Source organism: Cololabis saira, chromosome 17 (genome assembly GCF_033807715.1).
Source record: "Cololabis saira isolate AMF1-May2022 chromosome 17, fColSai1.1, whole genome shotgun sequence".
Classification (NCBI taxonomy): Eukaryota; Metazoa; Chordata; class Actinopteri; order Beloniformes; family Belonidae; genus Cololabis; species Cololabis saira.
In genome coordinates, this window is record NC_084603.1 from 20,619,935 (window position 1) to 20,639,561 (window position 19,627).

The 19,627-nt window shown below is 40.3% G+C and overlaps 3 protein-coding genes across 3 annotated transcripts; all 3 read right to left on the reverse strand.

Annotated features, from left to right (window-relative positions):
* Window positions 1-2,235: 2,235 nt before the first annotated feature.
* Window positions 2,236-3,483, reverse strand: c17h10orf53 (chromosome 17 C10orf53 homolog). Its single transcript, XM_061745836.1, has 3 exons — window positions 3,390-3,483; window positions 2,646-2,765; window positions 2,236-2,560 (listed from the first exon to the last, which is right to left on the reverse strand). Exons 1-3 carry the CDS (start codon window positions 3,481-3,483, stop codon window positions 2,496-2,498), a joined length of 279 nt encoding a protein of 92 aa, XP_061601820.1. The 3' UTR covers window positions 2,236-2,495.
* Window positions 3,484-5,414: 1,931 nt separating this feature from the next.
* On the reverse strand, window positions 5,415-12,860 carry chata (choline O-acetyltransferase a). Its single transcript, XM_061744857.1, has 15 exons — window positions 12,699-12,860; window positions 12,340-12,435; window positions 11,833-12,033; window positions 11,405-11,523; window positions 10,939-10,992; window positions 10,664-10,844; window positions 10,278-10,455; window positions 8,917-9,086; window positions 8,274-8,374; window positions 8,053-8,181; window positions 7,846-7,968; window positions 7,620-7,761; window positions 7,324-7,386; window positions 7,083-7,220; window positions 5,415-6,756 (listed from the first exon to the last, which is right to left on the reverse strand). Exons 2-15 carry the CDS (start codon window positions 12,385-12,387, stop codon window positions 6,337-6,339), a joined length of 2,067 nt encoding a protein of 688 aa, XP_061600841.1. The 5' UTR covers window positions 12,388-12,435; window positions 12,699-12,860; the 3' UTR covers window positions 5,415-6,336.
* Window positions 12,861-13,669: 809 nt separating this feature from the next.
* Window positions 13,670-16,392, reverse strand: slc18a3a (solute carrier family 18 member 3a). Its single transcript, XM_061745000.1, has 2 exons — window positions 16,104-16,392; window positions 13,670-15,969 (listed from the first exon to the last, which is right to left on the reverse strand). Exon 2 carries the CDS (start codon window positions 15,932-15,934, stop codon window positions 14,366-14,368), a length of 1,569 nt encoding a protein of 522 aa, XP_061600984.1. The 5' UTR covers window positions 15,935-15,969; window positions 16,104-16,392; the 3' UTR covers window positions 13,670-14,365.
* Window positions 16,393-19,627: the final 3,235 nt, after the last annotated feature.

A 19,627-nucleotide genomic window follows, 5' to 3' on the forward strand; every position in this document is an offset into this window, starting at 1 on the left:
TCCACTAATCCAACAGGACTGATGGAAATTAAAAATGGTCACCTCTGTTATATCCACAGCTACCAAGGATCACAGCCAAAATACAAAGAAATCCATCAGGAGGGCACTGAATAACAATTGTGGGCATAGCACAAGTGCAAGGAGAAAACCATCGCTGACCATCTGCGGATTGCAAAGAAGAAAAAAAAGACATGTTTAAGCCAGAAGGCTGCTGGGAAAGTGCTTCTTTGCCAGATGAGAACAAAATAATTTTGGCTCTAAATGAAGAGAAAGGAAAACTGCTTTCCAACATGAGAAGCTTATTACATCTGTGAAACATGGTGGAAGTCACTTTGTTTGATGCATCGATGAAATCAACAATGAAAGTTTTACTGGTGAAGTCTGCAAGAAAACATCAGGACATCTGCCCATAAAATCGGTCTCAAATCAGTTGAGGGTCATTCACAAGGTGATTAAACTAAGCACACAAGTCACTGTTCCCAAATAATTTTTAGTGAATAATAAAGTGAATGTTTTGGAAACATCAGTTTAAATCCTAAGAGATCCTTAAGATTACCAAATAAATAAACTTCCTGTACTTTGTTAGGATAAATATGTAAAACATGAACCTCCTAAGATCTGGCGGACACACATGTGGACATCACACATTTTGACGTCTGTCAAAATATTTCATTTCTTAACCGGGGCCCATAGCATCAATATATATATAAAAAAAAAACAGGTTTTATGAGGTTAAGGTTAACCAATTTTTTCTGCAATAGTAACATAGTTTCCTGGCTTTGGAAGAAGACCACTCATGGTGGCAGCTTGCTGCAGCCGTGTCCATTTCTTGCTTCTTTTTTTGGTCAGAGGCTTTAGAGATGTTTTAGATGCAGCAACAGACTGCTAAAGGAGATCCCTCCTGCCCTCAACAATAAACCTCTACAAAGAATCTTTGAAGAGGTTTAGATTTTGATTATGGTAACAAATTGTTTCCATTCGAACATTTTTGTTTTGTTTTTTTAATGATAAATGTGATGAGTTATACTACTAAGTGGAAGTTATCTTTAGACCACCAAAATTAGAATGCCATCAATTGTTTTTGTTGCATAATCACTTCTGCGTTCTTAGTGCCTTTTTGTACTTGGTTCAACAATGACTACTTTCTACTCATGACGTTTACTGGAGCATCTTATAATAAATTTGAGATGTCTGTCACATCAGACAGAACCAGAACTCTGCAGAGCTTGCAGAGCTCATTATGAAGAGGACATGAAGACAACAGATGTGAGGATTGGTGCAGGGACGGAGCCTGCAGTCCATGTACAACACAGTCGGCTGATCACCCTTACCTCATCCAGTGGCATTGTGTTTAATTCCCGCCCATTTGACTTGTCAGACTCAAAAGTCCAAATGTGAACCATGACTGCTAATATCTGCAAATGAATTGTGTTTCTAGAATATGGTCCTAAACTAAAGAGGTGCCTCACATGTTACTGGCAGGTAGCCTACAACCAGTTCCAAAATAGTTGGGACACTGCTTAAAGTCTAAAAAAAAACAAGAGAAACCAGAGTGAAATGATTTTCAAATCTCATAAATCCATACTTGATTCCCAATGGAAGATAAACATTTCGCCTTTTAATGAAAAATGTCAGCTCATTTTAACTTTGATAGCAGCAACATAGCTCAAATAAGTTGCAATTAGCCGATGATCACCACTGTATAGCATCCCTCTTCTTTTAACAACTATTTTTTGGGAGGTGAAGTTGCTGGCCAGCAACTTCACCTCCCAAAAAATAGTCCTTTCCTAAAACTCCATGGAGTTTTAGGAAAGGAGTGTTGAGTTGAGTCAGTCCCATGACTGTCATATAAGCATCCAGCTATGGGTTACAGAGACTAAAACGTTTTTTTTTTTAAAACAAGGCTGTAAATATATGTATTTCTGCTGCAAAGTTGGAAAATGTTAAATGAGTGCCAATGCAGACTGACTTAAAGTTAGACCCTAGTGGTCAGTTGAGGGCAACTCTACAACTCCAAAGTTTTGTAGAAACTTTGAGATGGGGGAGATGGCAAAATGATCCTGGCCAATTATCCAGTAACTCTGCCATCCACTGTCTGGAGTTCACCAGACATACTGGAACACAATAGTATTCTGTTTTTTTTTCTTATTTTTTTCATTTTTGAAAAAGGAAAATCATGCATTTTGAAAGTGCTTTCGAGCTCCAGGTAGAATAGAAATTGTTTGTTTATTGGTAAATGAGAACACATCCGTCTGATTTTGGTGACTGGCAGAAAATACAACTTTTGACGTTTTGAAAACTTTTGGGAATGTTTCTATGAAGGTGTTAAGGTTACAGTTTTGCTTTTTAGCTCTTTGCAGAAACAAATCATACCCAACTATCACCAGCCTTCAGGGGGAAAAAAACAACTTTCAGACCTGGAAGTGTCACAGAATACAAGTCGCTCATTCATGCAGTCATTGCAATGAAATCCTCTGATCCAGGTCCTTTTATCTTCAGTACGCATTCTCCACAGCAGCAACAGCCTCTCCGACGACAGGATCCAGCTGTCCGTCTCCGCCTGGACGTGGAGGAGGAGGGAGCATCACGATCGCGTTCATTTGTTTTTTTCATTTTTTGCAGAGTCGAACTTGAACCAAACTCACCAAACTCCAGCTGTTTTATGTTACATGTGAAGACCAGCTCCCCGCTGATCACGAGCTTGACCATGTTCCAGTCCGGCACCTCCTCCAGGACACACCGGTGGCCCCGAGCTGTGAGAGCTGCTGCTGACCACAGAGCGCTCATTAATGCACAGAAAGCCTGATTTATGGTTCTGCGTTAAATCGACGCAGTACTAGCGCGTCGCCGCGTACCCTACGCCGTAGGCTCTGCGTTGGTGTAGAGCGGACCCATAAATCAGCCTTAACCAGGTGTTGTGCCAAAAAGTGATTGCCTGCCAGAATCTGATTTCTCCCCTGAAAATGGGTCTTTTTACCTGCCAAAAATTGATTGAAGGCCAAATACAATTAATGAAAAGTTGTTTCTGCCTAAATATGATTTGATCTCATTCTTGAGCTTCATAAACATAGAGCTCACAGGATTGCTTTTAACTCTTTTAAAGGACCATTACAACACAAAATAGGCATTTTCACCTGCCAAAAATTGATTGAAGGCCAAATACAGTTAATGGAAAGTTGTTTCTGCCTAATGACTTGATCTCATTCTTGAGCTTCATAATCTGAAAATCTGACGTTTCAGCGCTATCGTTCAACGGGCTGCTGTGCGCGCTCCCGCGGCCAGAAATCAGAAGAAATCAGATTCTGGCAGGCAATCACTTTTTGGCACAACACCTGTATCCCAGCACACACCTGGTTACTGGTGGAAGTGAGGGCGGGGGAAGGACATACCTTGGAGACCCTGCAGGCGGAAGGTCCTGTGTAGCACCAGTCCATTGGATTCATAAGGGCCGTGGAAAATAGTCACCAGTGCATTTGCAGGCATTGTTTGTTCTGGTCACCCTGGCAACCTTTACACACCATGCATCTGTTGCTGACAGGAATCAGGGACTGAGACGATTCAAAATGACTTTATTTCCACACGTTGGGGAGATGAAAGGCAGGTGAGGTCTAAGTAAGAAAAGTTATGCTTGGATTTAAAAAAACAAACACACATTTTTTACATTTAGCTGTTAAAAAAATGAATATAGCAACAGAAAAAAAACTGACAAGAAACACAGGAAACAGCTTTATGGAAAAAAAGAGCCAGTGAATATACTGATATACCACCACCTACAGCAGCCTGCTACAGAGACTGTTTTTGTGTTAGTTTTTTTCTTTTTGTTATAAAATTGATTTTTCTTCAGCCATCAACTTAAGAAATGCGTTTCACCAGTAAGAGCAAATTGTCCATAAACTCTAAGAAATGCAAGATATTTGCAGGTAACATAGAGAGTCCATACATCTGTCCATAATGGAACCAGATGTCACCCTTTAAGTTGCAGCAATAAAACTGTTTACCAGAGTACAATTAAAAAACTAATTGTAATTTGTACTTTCCTCGGGTTAGTTTGGTGCATGTGTGGGTGCGCCCTGGTGGGAGTTTCAAAATCTCAAGCTTGAATGCCACTCCTCTGTGTGTGGAAGTGTTAACCCTTCTGTGCACGGGGAGAGTACCGTAGTTCAGAGCCAGGGCGGTTATGTAAGGGCTGAACGTGACCAAGTCAAATCTGTTTTAATCTCAGTACCGGTACTTGCTGTATCATGATTCATTGTTTTTGAGCTTTTTGATCAACTTCTGGGTACTTAGCTTCGACATGAAATCTTTAGCTGTTGAAGTCTTCAAAAATGTCTTCCGTCTATTAGTACTACATGCAGTAACATTAAAATAATCCATCCCCACAGCTGGGCCCTGGGTCATAGCTGGGTCATAATATGGGAGAATATCGAAGGATGACTTGATGATGATAATTGGTTTTAAACAGAATCACAAACCTGACTTTCACAGTAAGATCCTGATGACACACTGACAAAAAAGAGTATTTGAGTAGAGCAATAAATCTTTCTAATTACAGATATATGACTTGTTGTTGAGTGAAAAATATAAGTGTAATGGATGATATGAATGATTGCTTGATTCCTTTAAATCTCCCAGAAATCTTTGCCGGTTTATAGCCTGCATTCATGTCAGCAGAATCTTCCCCTTACATGGATGGCAGTTATCATTAATTGACATGCATTTCATGCTATTACACATAAAATGTCTGCTTTAAAAAAGTTGCATAACCTAAATGCTTAGTGTGAGAAATTTGGACCACAGACAAGTCATTGTACCATTTACATGCAGCACTTTTAATATGAAAACATGGTGTTTACATTACCTTGCTGAAATAATCTAAACTGAAAAGTATGTCAGCTTGATATATTTCTATTTCCCCTTCAAAGCTGTATACATTTATCAGCATTTAAACGGTTTCTGCAGAGATGTGTCACTTCCAGATGTTTGCACCACAGATATAGACTTTGAAATCTGCAACGATGCCAAGCCCGGTTGTAAAGATGCAAAATATTATTTCAAATTGTGATTTGTATTACCTGAGGATAGTTTTCACTTCAGCCTATAGTGTCATTTATGGGGTTACCATTTCCAAACTTTGTTCATGTAATATTGTTCACTGAGTGCAGGGCTGGAGTGTCCGTTTTCAGTACACTGGTATTGTCTTGTGGTTTTTGCCCTGGTCTCTTACATACTTAAATATCTTGACACTCCCACATTAAGGACCAAGCCCCCTTGCTGGATTCCCTTTTTATATTTGATCATGATTTTATTTACATTTAGCACAGTTCCAGCTTTTGTGAGAAACTGTGACTTAAAACACAGATGCCTCTATTACAACAAAATTAAAGTAAGACTTAAGCCTTCATTTGATTTGCTTTGTATCTTTTAATCTTCAACAAATCTTTACAACCACCATAATTCGACATTTACACACAGTAATCATCTCTGGTTTATAAGTTTCATATACTTATTTTTAAAACTTACTGTTATAAGCTGTTACATTTGGCTACATAATAGAAAAATAAATAACTTATTAGGTATATTCTGCCCATAAATGTACAAACACACCATTTTGATGAACATAACATTTTCAAATGAAAACATATTCTTTTAAAATCGCACATTAATTCCATTGACTCTATTGATTATGCACAAACACAGTTTAGGTCTCAGTAATACAGCACAGTATGAACAGACTGGTGATGGATTTTACACAAGCATACATTTTTTAAGCAAATACTTTAATGATACAACAAGTTTTGTCGGTATAATATTCTCTTAATAAGGACAGAGCGCATAGAAATTTCACAGAAGATTGCATTTTCACTGTCTTGAGGAAAAATATAGCAGCATACATTTTGCAAGTTGGCATTAGACATTTGTCAAATCCCACTCGTTGTCTCTGATCTGTCAAACCAACTGGCTGTGTGTGTTCATTTACCAAGCAATACAGACATGTAGCCTGGTTATCTATCGATAAATTCACTCTTTTCTTTGGCTGATGCATTTCAGTTTTGTGCAAATAACAATCAAAGCTTAAATCTGATTCTAATGTTCATATCTATATAGACAACAGCCATAAAAATGATAAAAATAATGTACCTTTGATATAAGTTCATTAGATTATCATAATAAAATACAGACTCTGATATGTAATAATACACCTCTACATAACATTTAGTATCACAGTTATGGTGTTGGTTCTGTGTGAGACTCTAGTCTAGAGGAATAAACTATTGCTGGACAAAAGCAGATATTTAAAATCACACCAACACTAATATTACAGATACTGACAGTTTCCTATAATTTAGTCCCATTCTTCATAGCTTCTTTTTGTGCTGAAGTCTGGGTCTGGGCCTCCACATAGGTCTGGTCTGGAGTCCTTACCAGAACCTGCAGGAGCGTTTGCTGACTCTTTGTCGGCTCAGACGGCCTCTGCTGCGTTTTCTCTTCCGGGGTTGTTTCTGTTTGCGTGTGCATCTCCAGCGTCTGGCGGCTCCTTTGCTCGGCTGGATCAGAGTTGCATTTATTGCACAGATCCCTCATGTCCAGGAGACCCTGCACCAAGCACTTTACATAATCTGCTGAACACGTCTGAGGGCTCTCTCGGAAGCTGGACACAGAGAAGATGATGTGGTCTGACTGAGGGTTGTAGCACGCGCCGTATCCATTTGGAACCACGGGTCCATAGCAGCAGAACATCTCAACAGTAGTTGGGACCTGAAGGAACAGTTAATGCTTCAGTACTGAACGGCCAGCAGCTATGGTGGACCAATGCTGTAGGTAGCAATGTGTAGATACGATTCATATTTCATAGTTTTAAGAATAATCACATTATAGTGTAATACATATGAACTTTTGATTATGTAATATATGTTAATATATATATGTGTATCTTCCATGGTTAAAATACCTAAATGTAATATCTTGCCATTTCAGTTTACATTTTCATCTTGATTACCGATACACTGTACCGGTAACTGGATTTCATGAATTCACTCACATTTCAGGTCCTGTACAGTTTCAGAAATCTGTTTTAAAGTCACCTGACTTGTAGAGAGAATGAACTGATTACTGATGAGATACGCCTCATCTGTGAAGATTTCTGGCTTCTCCATCTTCATTTCCTGTGCGATTTCTCGTAGTCCTAGTAGGTGATTGTCTATTGCCATCCCTGTTATTGACTGGTGGGAAAGCAAACAAACGAAAAATGTGTCAAGTTTGTTATTGTATTTTAATTATGTATTTAATAAGACAATCCAGCAGTTGAGGTAGATATTTAGTTACCAGGATGGTGTACTTTGTCTGTGCGGTTATGGCAGTCTGCAACATTCCCAGCTTCTCCGTGTCCTGTAGAAGTCACGATCTGATTATACATCCTGGCCAATTAAATTCCTTCATTTACAGTAAGTGCAATTATTCACTGTTCATTACATCAACACAAACAGCAGTAAGAGATTAATAGCATTAATAGATGAAAGGAAAGAAAACTCAGCCTCATTACATCATCAAGATTGATTCTTCAAGTAAGATTCATTTAGCAATGACACTATAAGTGCTGCATCCACATTAAAACATCTCACGCTTGAGCTGAGATTCCCATCAGTCATTGCTTTGACAAAAACCAGGGCCTCAGGTGTGGCTGAGCGAATGTTGTCTACCCTCCCTTGCTGAAAGCGACGTATAGAAGCACTCTCATAGGTCGACACCGGTCTGCCATGACAGCTACAGAGATAAATCAAAACAGAGGGAAACCCTGTAAGTCTGGGTTAATATGACATAGAGGATGTGCTGATTCATTTCTCTTACCGGTAATATGCTAACTGTAAAGCAACCTGGATGTAGGCATCTGGACTCATTTTCTGCTTCTTGATGAACTCTTTCCCATAATCACAAAACTTGTGGACGTTCATGTCCAGATTTTTCACCGATCTGTCAAATGAGATTTTTTTTCTCCATGAGCTCAAAGGATTCAGTCATTTCTTTGAGTGTTGGGACGATAAAGTAAACACAAACCTTTGGAGTTTGTCAGCAGAACAGGCAAGGAGCTTGTGTATCTCAGGGGTACATTTCCAGCGCAGTCTGCGTGGTGCAGGCAGTTCGCTCACACTTGCAGCCCTGACCAGCTTAGACGGGCTACCAATCCTGACGTCACATGGGAACATTACACGCATCAGAACAGTCTTATTCAGACCCCATATTGATAACATATCAGCTGCCATCACATCCTCTCTCACATGTATTTGAGGAGATACTCTGTGCACTGCACGAGGACAATTCCTTCAAAAGGGGAGTGTTCACACACGACTCCACAGCAGCCATCAGCTCCTACAACAAACTGGCAAAGAAAAGTGATTTTCAGTGGGATTTCCTGAGTTAAATTGCAACGTTGGATTATTTAGTACCACTTGAAATTGCGGTTTCATCGCTGTTCTTGTGTTGTCCTACTGCACATACTTTATTTGATGAACATGTCATCTGGACACCCAGCAATGAACAAACTAATTAGTAGGGTCTAATTATTCAAAAAAGTCACATGAATGTTTCATCAAAACATCTCTGCCAGACTGCATGCAAATGAAATGTTGCAAGCAGAGGGCGTGATGTCTAGTGGGAGTGTTTGCTCTCTGTTTGAACTTCATCCAATTGCATCCACTATCAGAACAAGAAAACATGTGTAATTTGTTTACACATATTAATTTGTTCTTTGATTAAAGAGATAAGTGGATCCCATGGCTCATTTATTCAAAACTTTTTGATTTTGGTTTTATTCTCCTGTTTTTCCTTATTAACTAACAGCATTCAAAATATGAAGCTCTTGCAGGCAGAGTGAAAAATGTTAAGGAGGACACACCTTATTTGCTAACTGTGCTCTCTGACCTGCATTGGCTTGTCGTACCAACGGTTGCCCCCGTTCTTAGTCGCACCGCCGCCGTGGAGCATCAGCGTGGCCTTTGTGGTGTCACTTAGCTCAGGACCGCCCGCGTCGTCCAGACAGACGAGACAAAGGCAACGCTCAATCATGTCCAGTGAGTCCCTGTTGGTTGACTCTGTGGGAAATTTCAGAAATGGAAAGTGAATTTTAAGTGTTGAAATGTTTATACATTTATATAAATGCTTATACCAAAGATACAGCTCTGAATCATTTCAAGTCACTAAGTACCTCACAGAGAGGAGATGTTGTGTATGGTTCAGGAATGCTTCTCTTCTGCACCACCACTCACATATGGGGGATATCAAGGGAACATTTAACATCTGTTTTATTTTCTCTGTATGACCTCCTATTGAGGTCTGTTTTTAGAAATAATCCTCTTCCTCTTCTTCTTCTTCTTTGCATTGTCCAGGTTTATTTGCTCATTAAGTCAGACAACAGAGACCTGTTCCAGACTTTTCTAAACGAAGGGACTTTAATACCTGGATGAAGCTCATCTTTCTTAGTCTTAATGAAATCCTGTATGTTTTTGCAAAGAATCTGATCTACTGGGCCTTTCCCAGGCTCGTCTTGGCCCTTTGGTTCCATACAGTTGTCCCCCTGACAAAACTCTACGTGTGATTGCAAAATATTTTTAAGCTGTGTGTTAAAATCAGTGTAGTAAATTAAATTATTTTATTTCTTAATGATTGTAACTTGGAAAGTTACAATCTACACAACAAAAAGTTACAATCTACTTACTTGGAAAGTTACAATCTAGGAAACATTAACTCTTGACTACATGACTTTATGGTGCTTTAATTCAGCCTACTGTATGCTGTTTTCAAATAGTTCAAACTAGCAGCTTGTCTTAACTGAAAGAAAGCATCATCATATAACTCAGATCTTGCTATCCCTCCATTCGCACACTGCCCATCTTCAAAATCCCTCTTCAAATGTTACTGCTTTTAAAGTTTTGAACACATAAGTGCCATCTTATTCATGAGATCTCCTTACGTTCCTTCAAGAGCACTGCAGTCAACCAGCCAGTTGCGTGAAGATTTGCTCCAAGATCCTTTTTATAAACACAGGGGCGACTGAACTTTTGCAGCTGCACAGAATATGTGGAACAGTTCTCCTCTCCATCACACAGTTCTTACGTCTAAGATTCATTTATTTCTGACTCAAGTATTGTGTAAAATGCAAATACCTATATTACTGTCATTTGTGGCAGATATTTTCAAATCACTTTGATTAAGTTTGTTGTTTTGAAATGTGAAAGCTGCCTGCTGATAGCGGTTTGTGTTTTTATAAGGAATGTAAATGGTACCTCTTATTAGCACACTGCGAGACTCTGCCCACTCTGTCCGTCCATCTGAAGTAAGGAGACCTATAGGAGGGAGATGCTCCTCCTCACTTTTGGCCATCTTCACTATCTTCTGCAGCTGAGTTAGCAGGTCTCTTTCATTCAGTCTGCGGAAGTTGATCACCACATCCAGAACAAAGAACTGGGCAGGTTCAGAAGAGACAGAAACTGTTTATTATAGTGTAATAATTCTTCTGTTTTAACTTTGCAATGAACTAGAGATCTGAACGAACTGTAACCTTCCTGATAAAATAAACATATATATTGTGTTAAATGTTTCATGGATTCTTTTTTAAAGTCAAACTGTAACATGGGACAATTTTGCAGTTCTGTTTTTATGAAAGCCTGACCTGGTTTTTACAAGCCACAATTATGTGTTCAGGTTCTGGCATCACGCTGCTCTCCTGGGCCACTAGTGTGTCCCTCTCAGGCCCCGGTAGACGGTAAGATGTGAAAAGGCGATAGTACTGCTCCATGCAGAGAGGAGTTCCAGCCAGCTGGCCCCGGGCATAGTCCACAGGTAGAGCACGGCTACAAACACACGCAAAGTGACAGTCATTTACATGTTTATGCAGCTGCTGATAATCCTGTTGTAGCTGGTTGTGTTTGAATTGCCTCAGCTTACTCATCCAGAAGAGTCTTGTACTCCAAAACTCCAGAAATTAAGTGTGCAGCAAACCTGAGGGACAGAAATAGGACATTTTTAAAACCTCACAAAACACACAAATTGTAATAAGTCACTCGTTTGGGTTTAGTTCTTGACCTGTGTGTTTTGTGTCTCACATAACAACATAAACGCTTCCACTGCTCATCGGCTTTGTTACCACAGGCTTGCCCAGGCCTCTTGACCCACAAGGTATTCTGGTTAATGATCTGATATTTTTGTGTGTAGCAGGGAAGTAATCAATAAATCAAACCAAGACTAACAGTTGATACACTAGTTCCTTTGTCTTGTCTGTTGTTTAGGATAAGTGATGAAAGATGACAGGCTTTGGTCTCTCCTCCATGGATGGATGGATGGACATCTTACTAAAATACAGAGTGGGCTTTCTTCCATGACCCGTTTGTTTTGGTTCTGTCATGCCCCATACCTTAAAGAGTCGATTGGAGCCCTGAAGTTCTGGTGTGGGAAAACCATGGCAGGGCTGGAGTTGATGGGCAGAGCCAGTCTGTTGTTCAGGTACATATCATTGAGCCAATAATCATACAACTGCGGTGAGAAATCCAAAGATTTACAATTGTTACATTGAAACATTCAAATCAAAATCTCATGGTAAATATAGCTTTAAAGGAAATGGAAAGAAAGAAAGTAAGATTGTACCTGACATTTAGAAACAGATTACTCTGATTGCATTTTAAGTCAATAAACGTTGGTTGACATGAGTAAAACTGATTTTATATCTGAGTTATAGTCACAGAAACCATATTACATTCATATACTATAGATAAACAGATAGGTACGCCATTGGTCTAAATTTAAAACCAAAATTACCCTTCCTTTTTGAGAAGTTTTATTCACCCAGTTTGCCTTTTTCTCCCGCCTCTCCACCAGTTTGCTCTGCAGTAGCTCTCCCACTCCTCCAGGGGCTCCAAACTGCTTCACTGTCTTTTGAGTCTGGTTGAATTGCTCTTCAGTGAGCAGGTGCTTCATGCACCTCAGGTACATGTCCAATGTGTCTTTCAGGTCAGGCAGCGGTAGCTTTGGCAAACCCTGAACGGTCTGTGTAAACAAAAAACTTTTACTTACTTGAACATTCATTACATTTATTTTTTTTAACAATATATTACTGCACATAACAAGAAATAACAAAAATTAAAAATTACAGTTAGATTTTTGAAGAGCTTCCAGTTATAATTCCATTTCCCCCCTTCAGTTCAGTTAAATGTCACATTTTTAAATACAATCTCATGCATGGGTCATTTTTCTAAGATCTTGGATTGTATTTCATTGAACAGTTAACTAGTCAAATCCTGACTGCTCTCGTGCAGGTTCCACAGAAAAATAAGATGGATAAAAGATATTTACACGTCCATCCCCTAAATCTTTGGAAGGCTCTCGGTCTTGAACAGGCATTGTGGCGGTGAAGAGGAGCTGTCAAGCTGTTGGTTTGTGAAGCAGACTCTGTCCACAAATAACATGGGGCTGCGTAAGTATACCATGCACAGAACATTAAAATAAGCTTTAAAATACATTTCACTTATTTGTACACTCATGTTAAAAGAATTGTTAAACAAAAAATGTACACAATTAAAAAACAGAGAGGCTATAGCTATGAAAAAGATTTGATGTGTTAAAACATTCTGATTAGTAAAACAGTTAAAAGTACTTAAGAGTCGAGATGGTTTAACTAAAGTAATCTACCACAAACAATACATTTTACTCACCAGGTTGAACAAAAGCCACCTCTTCTCTTGGTGCTCACGAGAGATCCTTAGTTTGGTCCATATTTAAATCAGTTTCTGGCCGAAATTGTTTAAAGTTTCTCAACTTCCATCCATTTGTGATTTCAAGCATCTTTCAATCCCCGACATGTTATGAGCACAGGTTTCTCCCTGGGCCAAGAGAGATGCGGAGAAGGAACCTCAGCCTCCTGGCAGCCTGGCTCCTCCCACCAGTCCTGCTATTCGCTCAGAAGTTCATTTGGAGCCTCAATTCTTCACCCCACCCTTTTCTTTGACGCTGTCTGTGCGCCTCAGACACACGCTGTGATGGAGATCATTTAGGAGGGATTTTGCATTTGGCTTCAGTTTTCAACAGTTTTTCATAGGACAAACGGAGCGCATGGGTTGCTTTCACTTGATCTAACTCCTACACGTACGAGACAGCTGGTGTTAGTTTATTATTGTTTTCAAAGATCTGTAATTTGGACAAGACGAACATGCTTGGCTAAACTTTTCATTTGGATTTCAGTTTCAGTCACAGTAGCAGGTTATCATTTCTTGTAGCTGCATGTATTTTTGAATACAGGAAAGTTGATTTCTTAAATACCCCTCTATCTATTTTGCATTATAAATGATGATTACAGAAAGATTACTCTTCAAAGGTTTAATAATTGATTCTTCAGTTACCGTATCCAAAGGCAACACGTATGCAGCCCTTAAATGGTAAATACAATAAATATTTAATCGTCATTGTAAAGTCATGAAAATGTACAATATATATATATATATATATATATATATATATATATATATATATATATATATATATATATATATATATATATATATATATATATATATATATATATATATATATATATATATATATATATATATATATAATCTTTATAAAGAATAAAGAGTTGATTTTATTCTAAACAAATAATTCCAGTTAACGGTGTAGTTCACATAATGTTAATTTAATTATGTACATGAATATACATGTCTGTACAGTCGCAGATCACACAGGCTTTGCATTCCCCAAGCACATCATTCAAAAATATAAAAATACAATAAATAAAAATAAATAAACAGGACACAGATTCCATTTAATTTCCATATTTCTAAAACTGTCACTTAGCACACTATTTTGCATATTCTAGCATCAGAAATAAACACAGGTGACACTGAAAGACATTACAATCATTCTTTTGTTCAGATACATTTACACATTATTCCCTGAATATGCTACGAGTCAGCTTCTGTTCTGATACAGAGGGAAATTGGTTACTGTTAACAAAGAGATATTTATCTCAGTAAATCTTTTACAACAGCCTGACTTTTAATGAAGACGCATCTTTCTACTGCGAAAAGCTTGAGCCACCGGATTTGACAAAACCTGCGGGGTTTGTCGCAAGGAGCAGCTAATAATTGGTACTGTTACACAATCCTAATCGTTTTATGCAGTCGACTGAATCAGACAAGTTACGGCTGATTTATGGTTCCGCGTTACACCAACGCAGCGCCTACAACGTAAGGGTACGCGGCGACGCGCACGCTACGCCATAACCCTACGGCGTAGGCTCTGCGTCGATTTAACGCGGAACCATAAATCAGCCTTTACGCACACATCTACATTGGCACTTGGATAGTTTTTACACTTGGTCATTTTAGGTGTATTCCCCTCCTGAGGATTCCTCCTCTGAGTAGGCCCCTTGAACAAAAGTCTCAATGCCATTCTCGTCGATGGTCGTGCACAAACCTTTCCTCTTCTTTTCTCGTTGTTCCATCTTAATGGTATCATACAGCCCCGTGGGCCCGTCCTCCAGGAGCATATTTCGCTCTGAGAAAGAGGGTTTCATCTCTGACACGTTCTTCAGCAGGAGCAGCGCCGGTGCGTAAAGCACGTTGCAGAGGCCCATGCCCAGGTTGAGCTGCACGAAGCCCAGGTCGTGGACTATCTGGCCGGCCACCACGGGGCCCATGGCGTAGGCCACGCAGTAGGAGATGTCCGCGATGGCGTACACGCTGCCGTACACGGACACGTGGCGCACGTCCACCAGGAACCCCAGCGTCGGCAGGAGCGCCGTGTCCACGAAAGCGATGCCAAAGCAGATGCCGCACAGCGGGATCATGAGCTGCCCAAAGTTTTTGCACGCTGGCACCGTGCACGAGCTGGCACCTATGAACACCATACCTATCGCCCCGTAAAACCACTGGAGATTAGGGTACTTGGCGGCCAGTTTCACAGTGAGAAACACACCTAACACGTGGGGGAAGAACGCGGGGAACCACGTCATGCCGATCTCCCACTCGGTGGCATCCATGGTTTGCTCCATCCATTTGGCGATGGTGGGCTCGAGGAAGGCGAGTGGGATGTTACAGATGATGAGAGCTCCGGCCACCACTGCAATGTACGGGTCAATCATAAGTTTATACATGGGTGTGCCCACTGGCATGTTTTCTCTCTCTCGGTTGGAGAAGGGCTTCAGTACAGTCAGACACAAAACGCCGTCCGCCAAACAGATGGCGGCCAGGATCAGGAAGGGCACCTGCTTCCCTGCAAACTCGTACAGGACTCCTCCGAAGGGGGGTGCCACGAGGCTGCCGAAAGAGATGAAGGCCAGTGCGATGCCCAGGGCTTTGCTCCTCTCCCCCTCCTCCGTGTACCTGTCTGCGATCAGCGCGATGCCCGAGGTGTCGGCGAAAGCCGAGCCGAGGCCCTGGATGCTGCGCGCCACGAACAGGGAGGCATAGTTTTCAGCAAAGGCAAATGTGAGAGTGGACAGAAACATGATACTGAGGCCGATGAAGAGTGGGATTTCGTACCCTACTCTGTCTATAAACGTGCCACTCAGCGGGTTGACTAAGAGCTGCAGGATGGCCTTAGAGGCGAAAAGGACGCCTATCTGTAAGTCAAAGTTCTTGGCCACTCTGTGGGGGACTGTACTGTTCGTGGAGTTGGAGTGATGTTGCACAGCAGCAGCAGCTTGGGCATTATCATCTGCTTTCTGCAGCGCTGCAAGATAATCTGGTATGATCGGCACAATCACCATGTAAAGCATGTTGTCTAACAAAAGGACTACACAGACTATCACTAGTATGATTCGTTTCTTTCGTTCTGGGTCTTGAATTACGTTCCCCAGCTGTTTAGTTCTTTCACCCATCTGGGAAAGTTTGGAGGCGGCAGCTTGTGCCACATTAGTGGCTCGTCCCTCTGTCAGCCCCTCAGACTCCATGGCTTTCTCCTTTTCTGCCTCAAATGTGTCGAATCCTGCAAAACAAATTAAGTTTCCTCAGTTTTTTTTAACAGAATTACGCAAGCGTGGCACACTTGTTTCGCCAGTGCCTGTTTTTTTCCTATCCTGGGAGAGCCCCGATTTGCTGGATAACTTTCCGACGCTTTACCTCTTTTCTGTCCTCTGCGTTCTCCGTCACTGCAGTGCGCGCGTTTCCACTTTAGCGACTTGGACTTGTTTCATCCCCGTCCTTCCTTGCTGCCTCATCTTCTCATTTCTTGTCATTGAGTTGACGTGCTGGTCCGGGACGGTGCTGAGGGATTCGCCTCCACAGATCACAGATCAGCTCGATGGAAGAGGTCGGACTGCTGCGCAGCCTCCGGCACAGGACTCACCCGCCGTATCTGCTCACCTGTAACGCACTGAGCTAAGTCATCATTTAGAATCAGCCAGGCTGGTTTTTGTGGTCGTGGAAGGAATACACAGCGCAGTTTGTTGACTCCCATAGGTATCCTCCTTCCCCCTCCCGCCTTGAGCCTGAATTATGGTTCCGCGTTAAATCGACGCAGAGCCTACGCCGTAGGGTACGGCGTAAGGTACGCGGCGACGCGCAACGTACGGTGCGCGTCGCCGTAGGCTCTGCTTTGGTGTAACGCGGAACCATAAATCAGCCTTTGGCCGATGGCTGTGACGCACAGTCCCGCTGCTTTCCAGCAGATCTCTTATGGTAATTAAGGACAGAATCCCGCATACACATTGCTGTCCAGTCATTTGTGACAAAAGAGGTGAAGGCTCTTAGTTGTTATATATATGCTATATTTCATAAATATTATAGGCTACACGCAGTACTCGAGTTGTAAAAAACAATCAGGGGGGATGGTGGATTTTATCATATGGGGACAGATAATTTGTGCTGATTACAAATAATATAATATATTACAAATAATAGCACTGACCAAAACACCTGCAGAAATACTGCAGGAATGACATAGCAGCAGTTAAATGCAGCCCTCTGTAAGCTTTAAATATCCACTGGGCTTACATCTAATACATCAAAACACAAAAAAACTGTTTTCTGAACTTATCAATATGATTCTGTCCTTCACAGGATACGTAAAATGGATCACTGCAAAAAATCAAAATCTTAACAAGAATATTTGTCTTATTTCTAGTGAAAATGTCTCATTTTAGTAAAAAAAATCTCATTACACCTAAAACAAGACTCATCACTGGAAAAAACAACAATTTTCACCTGTTTCAAGGAGATTTTCACTTAAAATAAGTAGAAAAATCTGCATGTGGAACAAGATTTTATTGCTTGTAATAAGAAGATAAATCTTGTCCCACTGGCAGATTTTCTTACTTATTTCAAGTGCAAATGTACTTGAAACAGGTGAAAATTGTCAAATAAGTTATTTTTCTGGTGTTATTTTTCTGGTGATGACTCTAAATGTTGAAATAGCAGTAAAACCACATTCATTGATGAAATGACATAAGGGATGGAAAGGGGGGATGGCAGTTTTACTGGGGGGATGATTTTTACCGTTTTTATTTCAGGGGGGATGCCATCCCCCCTCATCCCCCTTCAACTAGAGTACTGGTTATATATATGCTATATTTCATAAATATTATAGGCTACACGTTTAGAGTAAATATTTAGCTCTGTAATCAAGCAAATACAAATATAAGTTGAATTAATAAGGGCATCGTTTAGTGTCAGCACGGGATCCTAGGACGGCTCCTCAAAGATTTATCCCCCACGTTTCTTTTCTTTTCTCAAAATAAAGGTCGCCCAGTGTGCATAATGTAAATGGATATCGACCCAACACCACAGATAACACAAAACACCATAACTTGGGGCACCACTTCTTATTCTACCTTCGAAGAATCGCTGCATCAGATTTTTCCAGCAGTTATAAATCAAGAAAAGTGAACAGGTGTTAATTTGATCGCTGTCTTCTGCCACTGACATTAAACATCCGTTTTCTCTCAAACATTATTCTTTTGCAATGCATTTATTCCTATTCATCTTAAGCAATTACATGTTTCTTTACTCCCTTGTTGTGAATTAAGACTATTCGCTTTAAACCTGAATGAGTGAAGTTTATAATCCATCCAAGCCCTACATCCTGCTTAATGTCGGGGTAAGGCTGATTGTAGGTGAACACTGCCATCTAGTGGTGCAGAAAAGCGTCAGCAGGTGTCACAAACGTTTTATGATTCTTTTAATCCCAATTGAAAAAGACTGGGACAGAAATAATATCTATAATAATATATAAATAATATTATTATAATAAAAACAATAATAATAATAAATTAATATCAGCGGCTGTATTTTATTTCCCTGAATCGTTCACTTGTATCATTGGAGTGGGATGTCTCAAAGGTTGTGGGTTATTTGGGATATAGGCAAGTGTTAAAATTTAAAAACAACACATTTGAAAAGTTTTTTCCATTAGGATATTTGTCATTATTTTAAACATTTTCTCTGATCTTGTCTGTCCTTTCTGTTTCGGAGACCCATAATTAAATTCAAAATAAACTGTTATAATACTGGAGCTTTGCCCTTTATAAAGAATGTAACTCTTTTCGTAAACATTTATGTAATTACACTACACCCTCAAATTTCAACCCAGAAGATTTTTTTTTAAATATTCCACGAGTTTTATTTTACATTGTTTTCTTTCTTTTTCAATTCTTACCACTTTCCCCTATTTTTTCATTATATATTTGTCTACGAAGTTCACCAAATATGGTATCTTGCCTTGTAAAGGCTTTATAGCATTTTTGTATGAAGCCACTAAGATCATTAGCTCTGAAGCATAAGACAGAGTAGTTATGACATCTAGTGGATAAGAAATAAACTGCTGAAACAAACGCTGAAATCTTAGACGTGAATTTCCCTCTTACCTGATTTTTTTATTCAGTGTGAAATGAGAGTAATGCTGAGCTGCTGCTGGAAATCCTAGATTGATATAAGGACAATGATAAGGATAGAGTGCATTAACAGATGTTTTCACGCATAAGACAGAGATTTGTTTAAGTGTAATTGTGCAGCCATTTGTGTCAGCACACTAAAGATTTCCTCTTGAATTATATTGTTTCATCTCTTTGTTCCACCAGCAGATGTCCTCATGCCCCTTTACATCCATCCATCCATCCATCCATTTTCTATACCCGCTTTATCCTTTGCAGGGTCACGGGGGTCTGCTGGAGCAGCTCTATCCCAGCTCATTACAGGTGAGAGGCCGGGGTTCACCCTGGACAGGTCGCTAGTCCATTACAGGGCCACATACATACAAACAACCAGACACACTCACACCTACGGGCAATTTAGAATCATCAATTAACCTATTAGGCATGTTTTTGGACTGTGGGAGGAAGCCGGAGTACCCGAAGGGAACCCACGCAAGCACAGGGAGAACATGCAAACTCCACACAGAAAGACCCCGCCTGGCCAGGGAGTCGAACCAGGAACCTTCTTGCTGTGAGGCAACAGTGCGAACCACCAAGCCGCCGTGATGCCTGCCCCTTTACATTTCCTCTTAATAGCCAATGTGATTTCTGAATTATCAACTTATTTTCCGAATCTACCAAAGTAGGACCTCAGATCAAGCCAGCTTGTGAACATGTAATCAGTTGGTTTAGTTTCATGCATTGAAATCAAAGTTTTTTATGTCTAGTTTCATGTAT

What these genes read in the sequence shown, in the direction of transcription:
- slc18a3a (XM_061745000.1), bottom strand. Translation starts at nt 15,934, where the DNA reads ATGGAGTCTGAGGGGCTGACAGAGGGACGAGCCACTAATGTGGCACAA.
- c17h10orf53 (XM_061745836.1), bottom strand. Translation starts at nt 3,483, where the DNA reads ATGCCTGCAAATGCACTGGTGACTATTTTCCACGGCCCTTATGAATCC. An exon ending in CCGCCTGCAGGGTCTCCAAG is followed by an intron (nt 2,766 to 3,389) that starts GTATGTCCTTCC and finishes TGTGGTCAGCAG; the next exon opens with CAGCTCTCACAGCTCGGGGC. An exon ending in CATAAAACAGCTGGAGTTTG is followed by an intron (nt 2,561 to 2,645) that starts GTGAGTTTGGTT and finishes CTCCACGTCCAG; the next exon opens with GCGGAGACGGACAGCTGGAT.
- chata (XM_061744857.1), bottom strand. Translation starts at nt 12,387, where the DNA reads ATGCCTGTTCAAGACCGAGAGCCTTCCAAAGATTTAGGGGATGGACGT. An exon ending in TCTGCTGACAAACTCCAAAG is followed by an intron (nt 7,969 to 8,052) that starts GTTTGTGTTTAC and finishes CTCATTTGACAG; the next exon opens with ATCGGTGAAAAATCTGGACA. An exon ending in AGACAAAGTACACCATCCTG is followed by an intron (nt 7,221 to 7,323) that starts GTAACTAAATAT and finishes CTTTCCCACCAG; the next exon opens with TCAATAACAGGGATGGCAAT.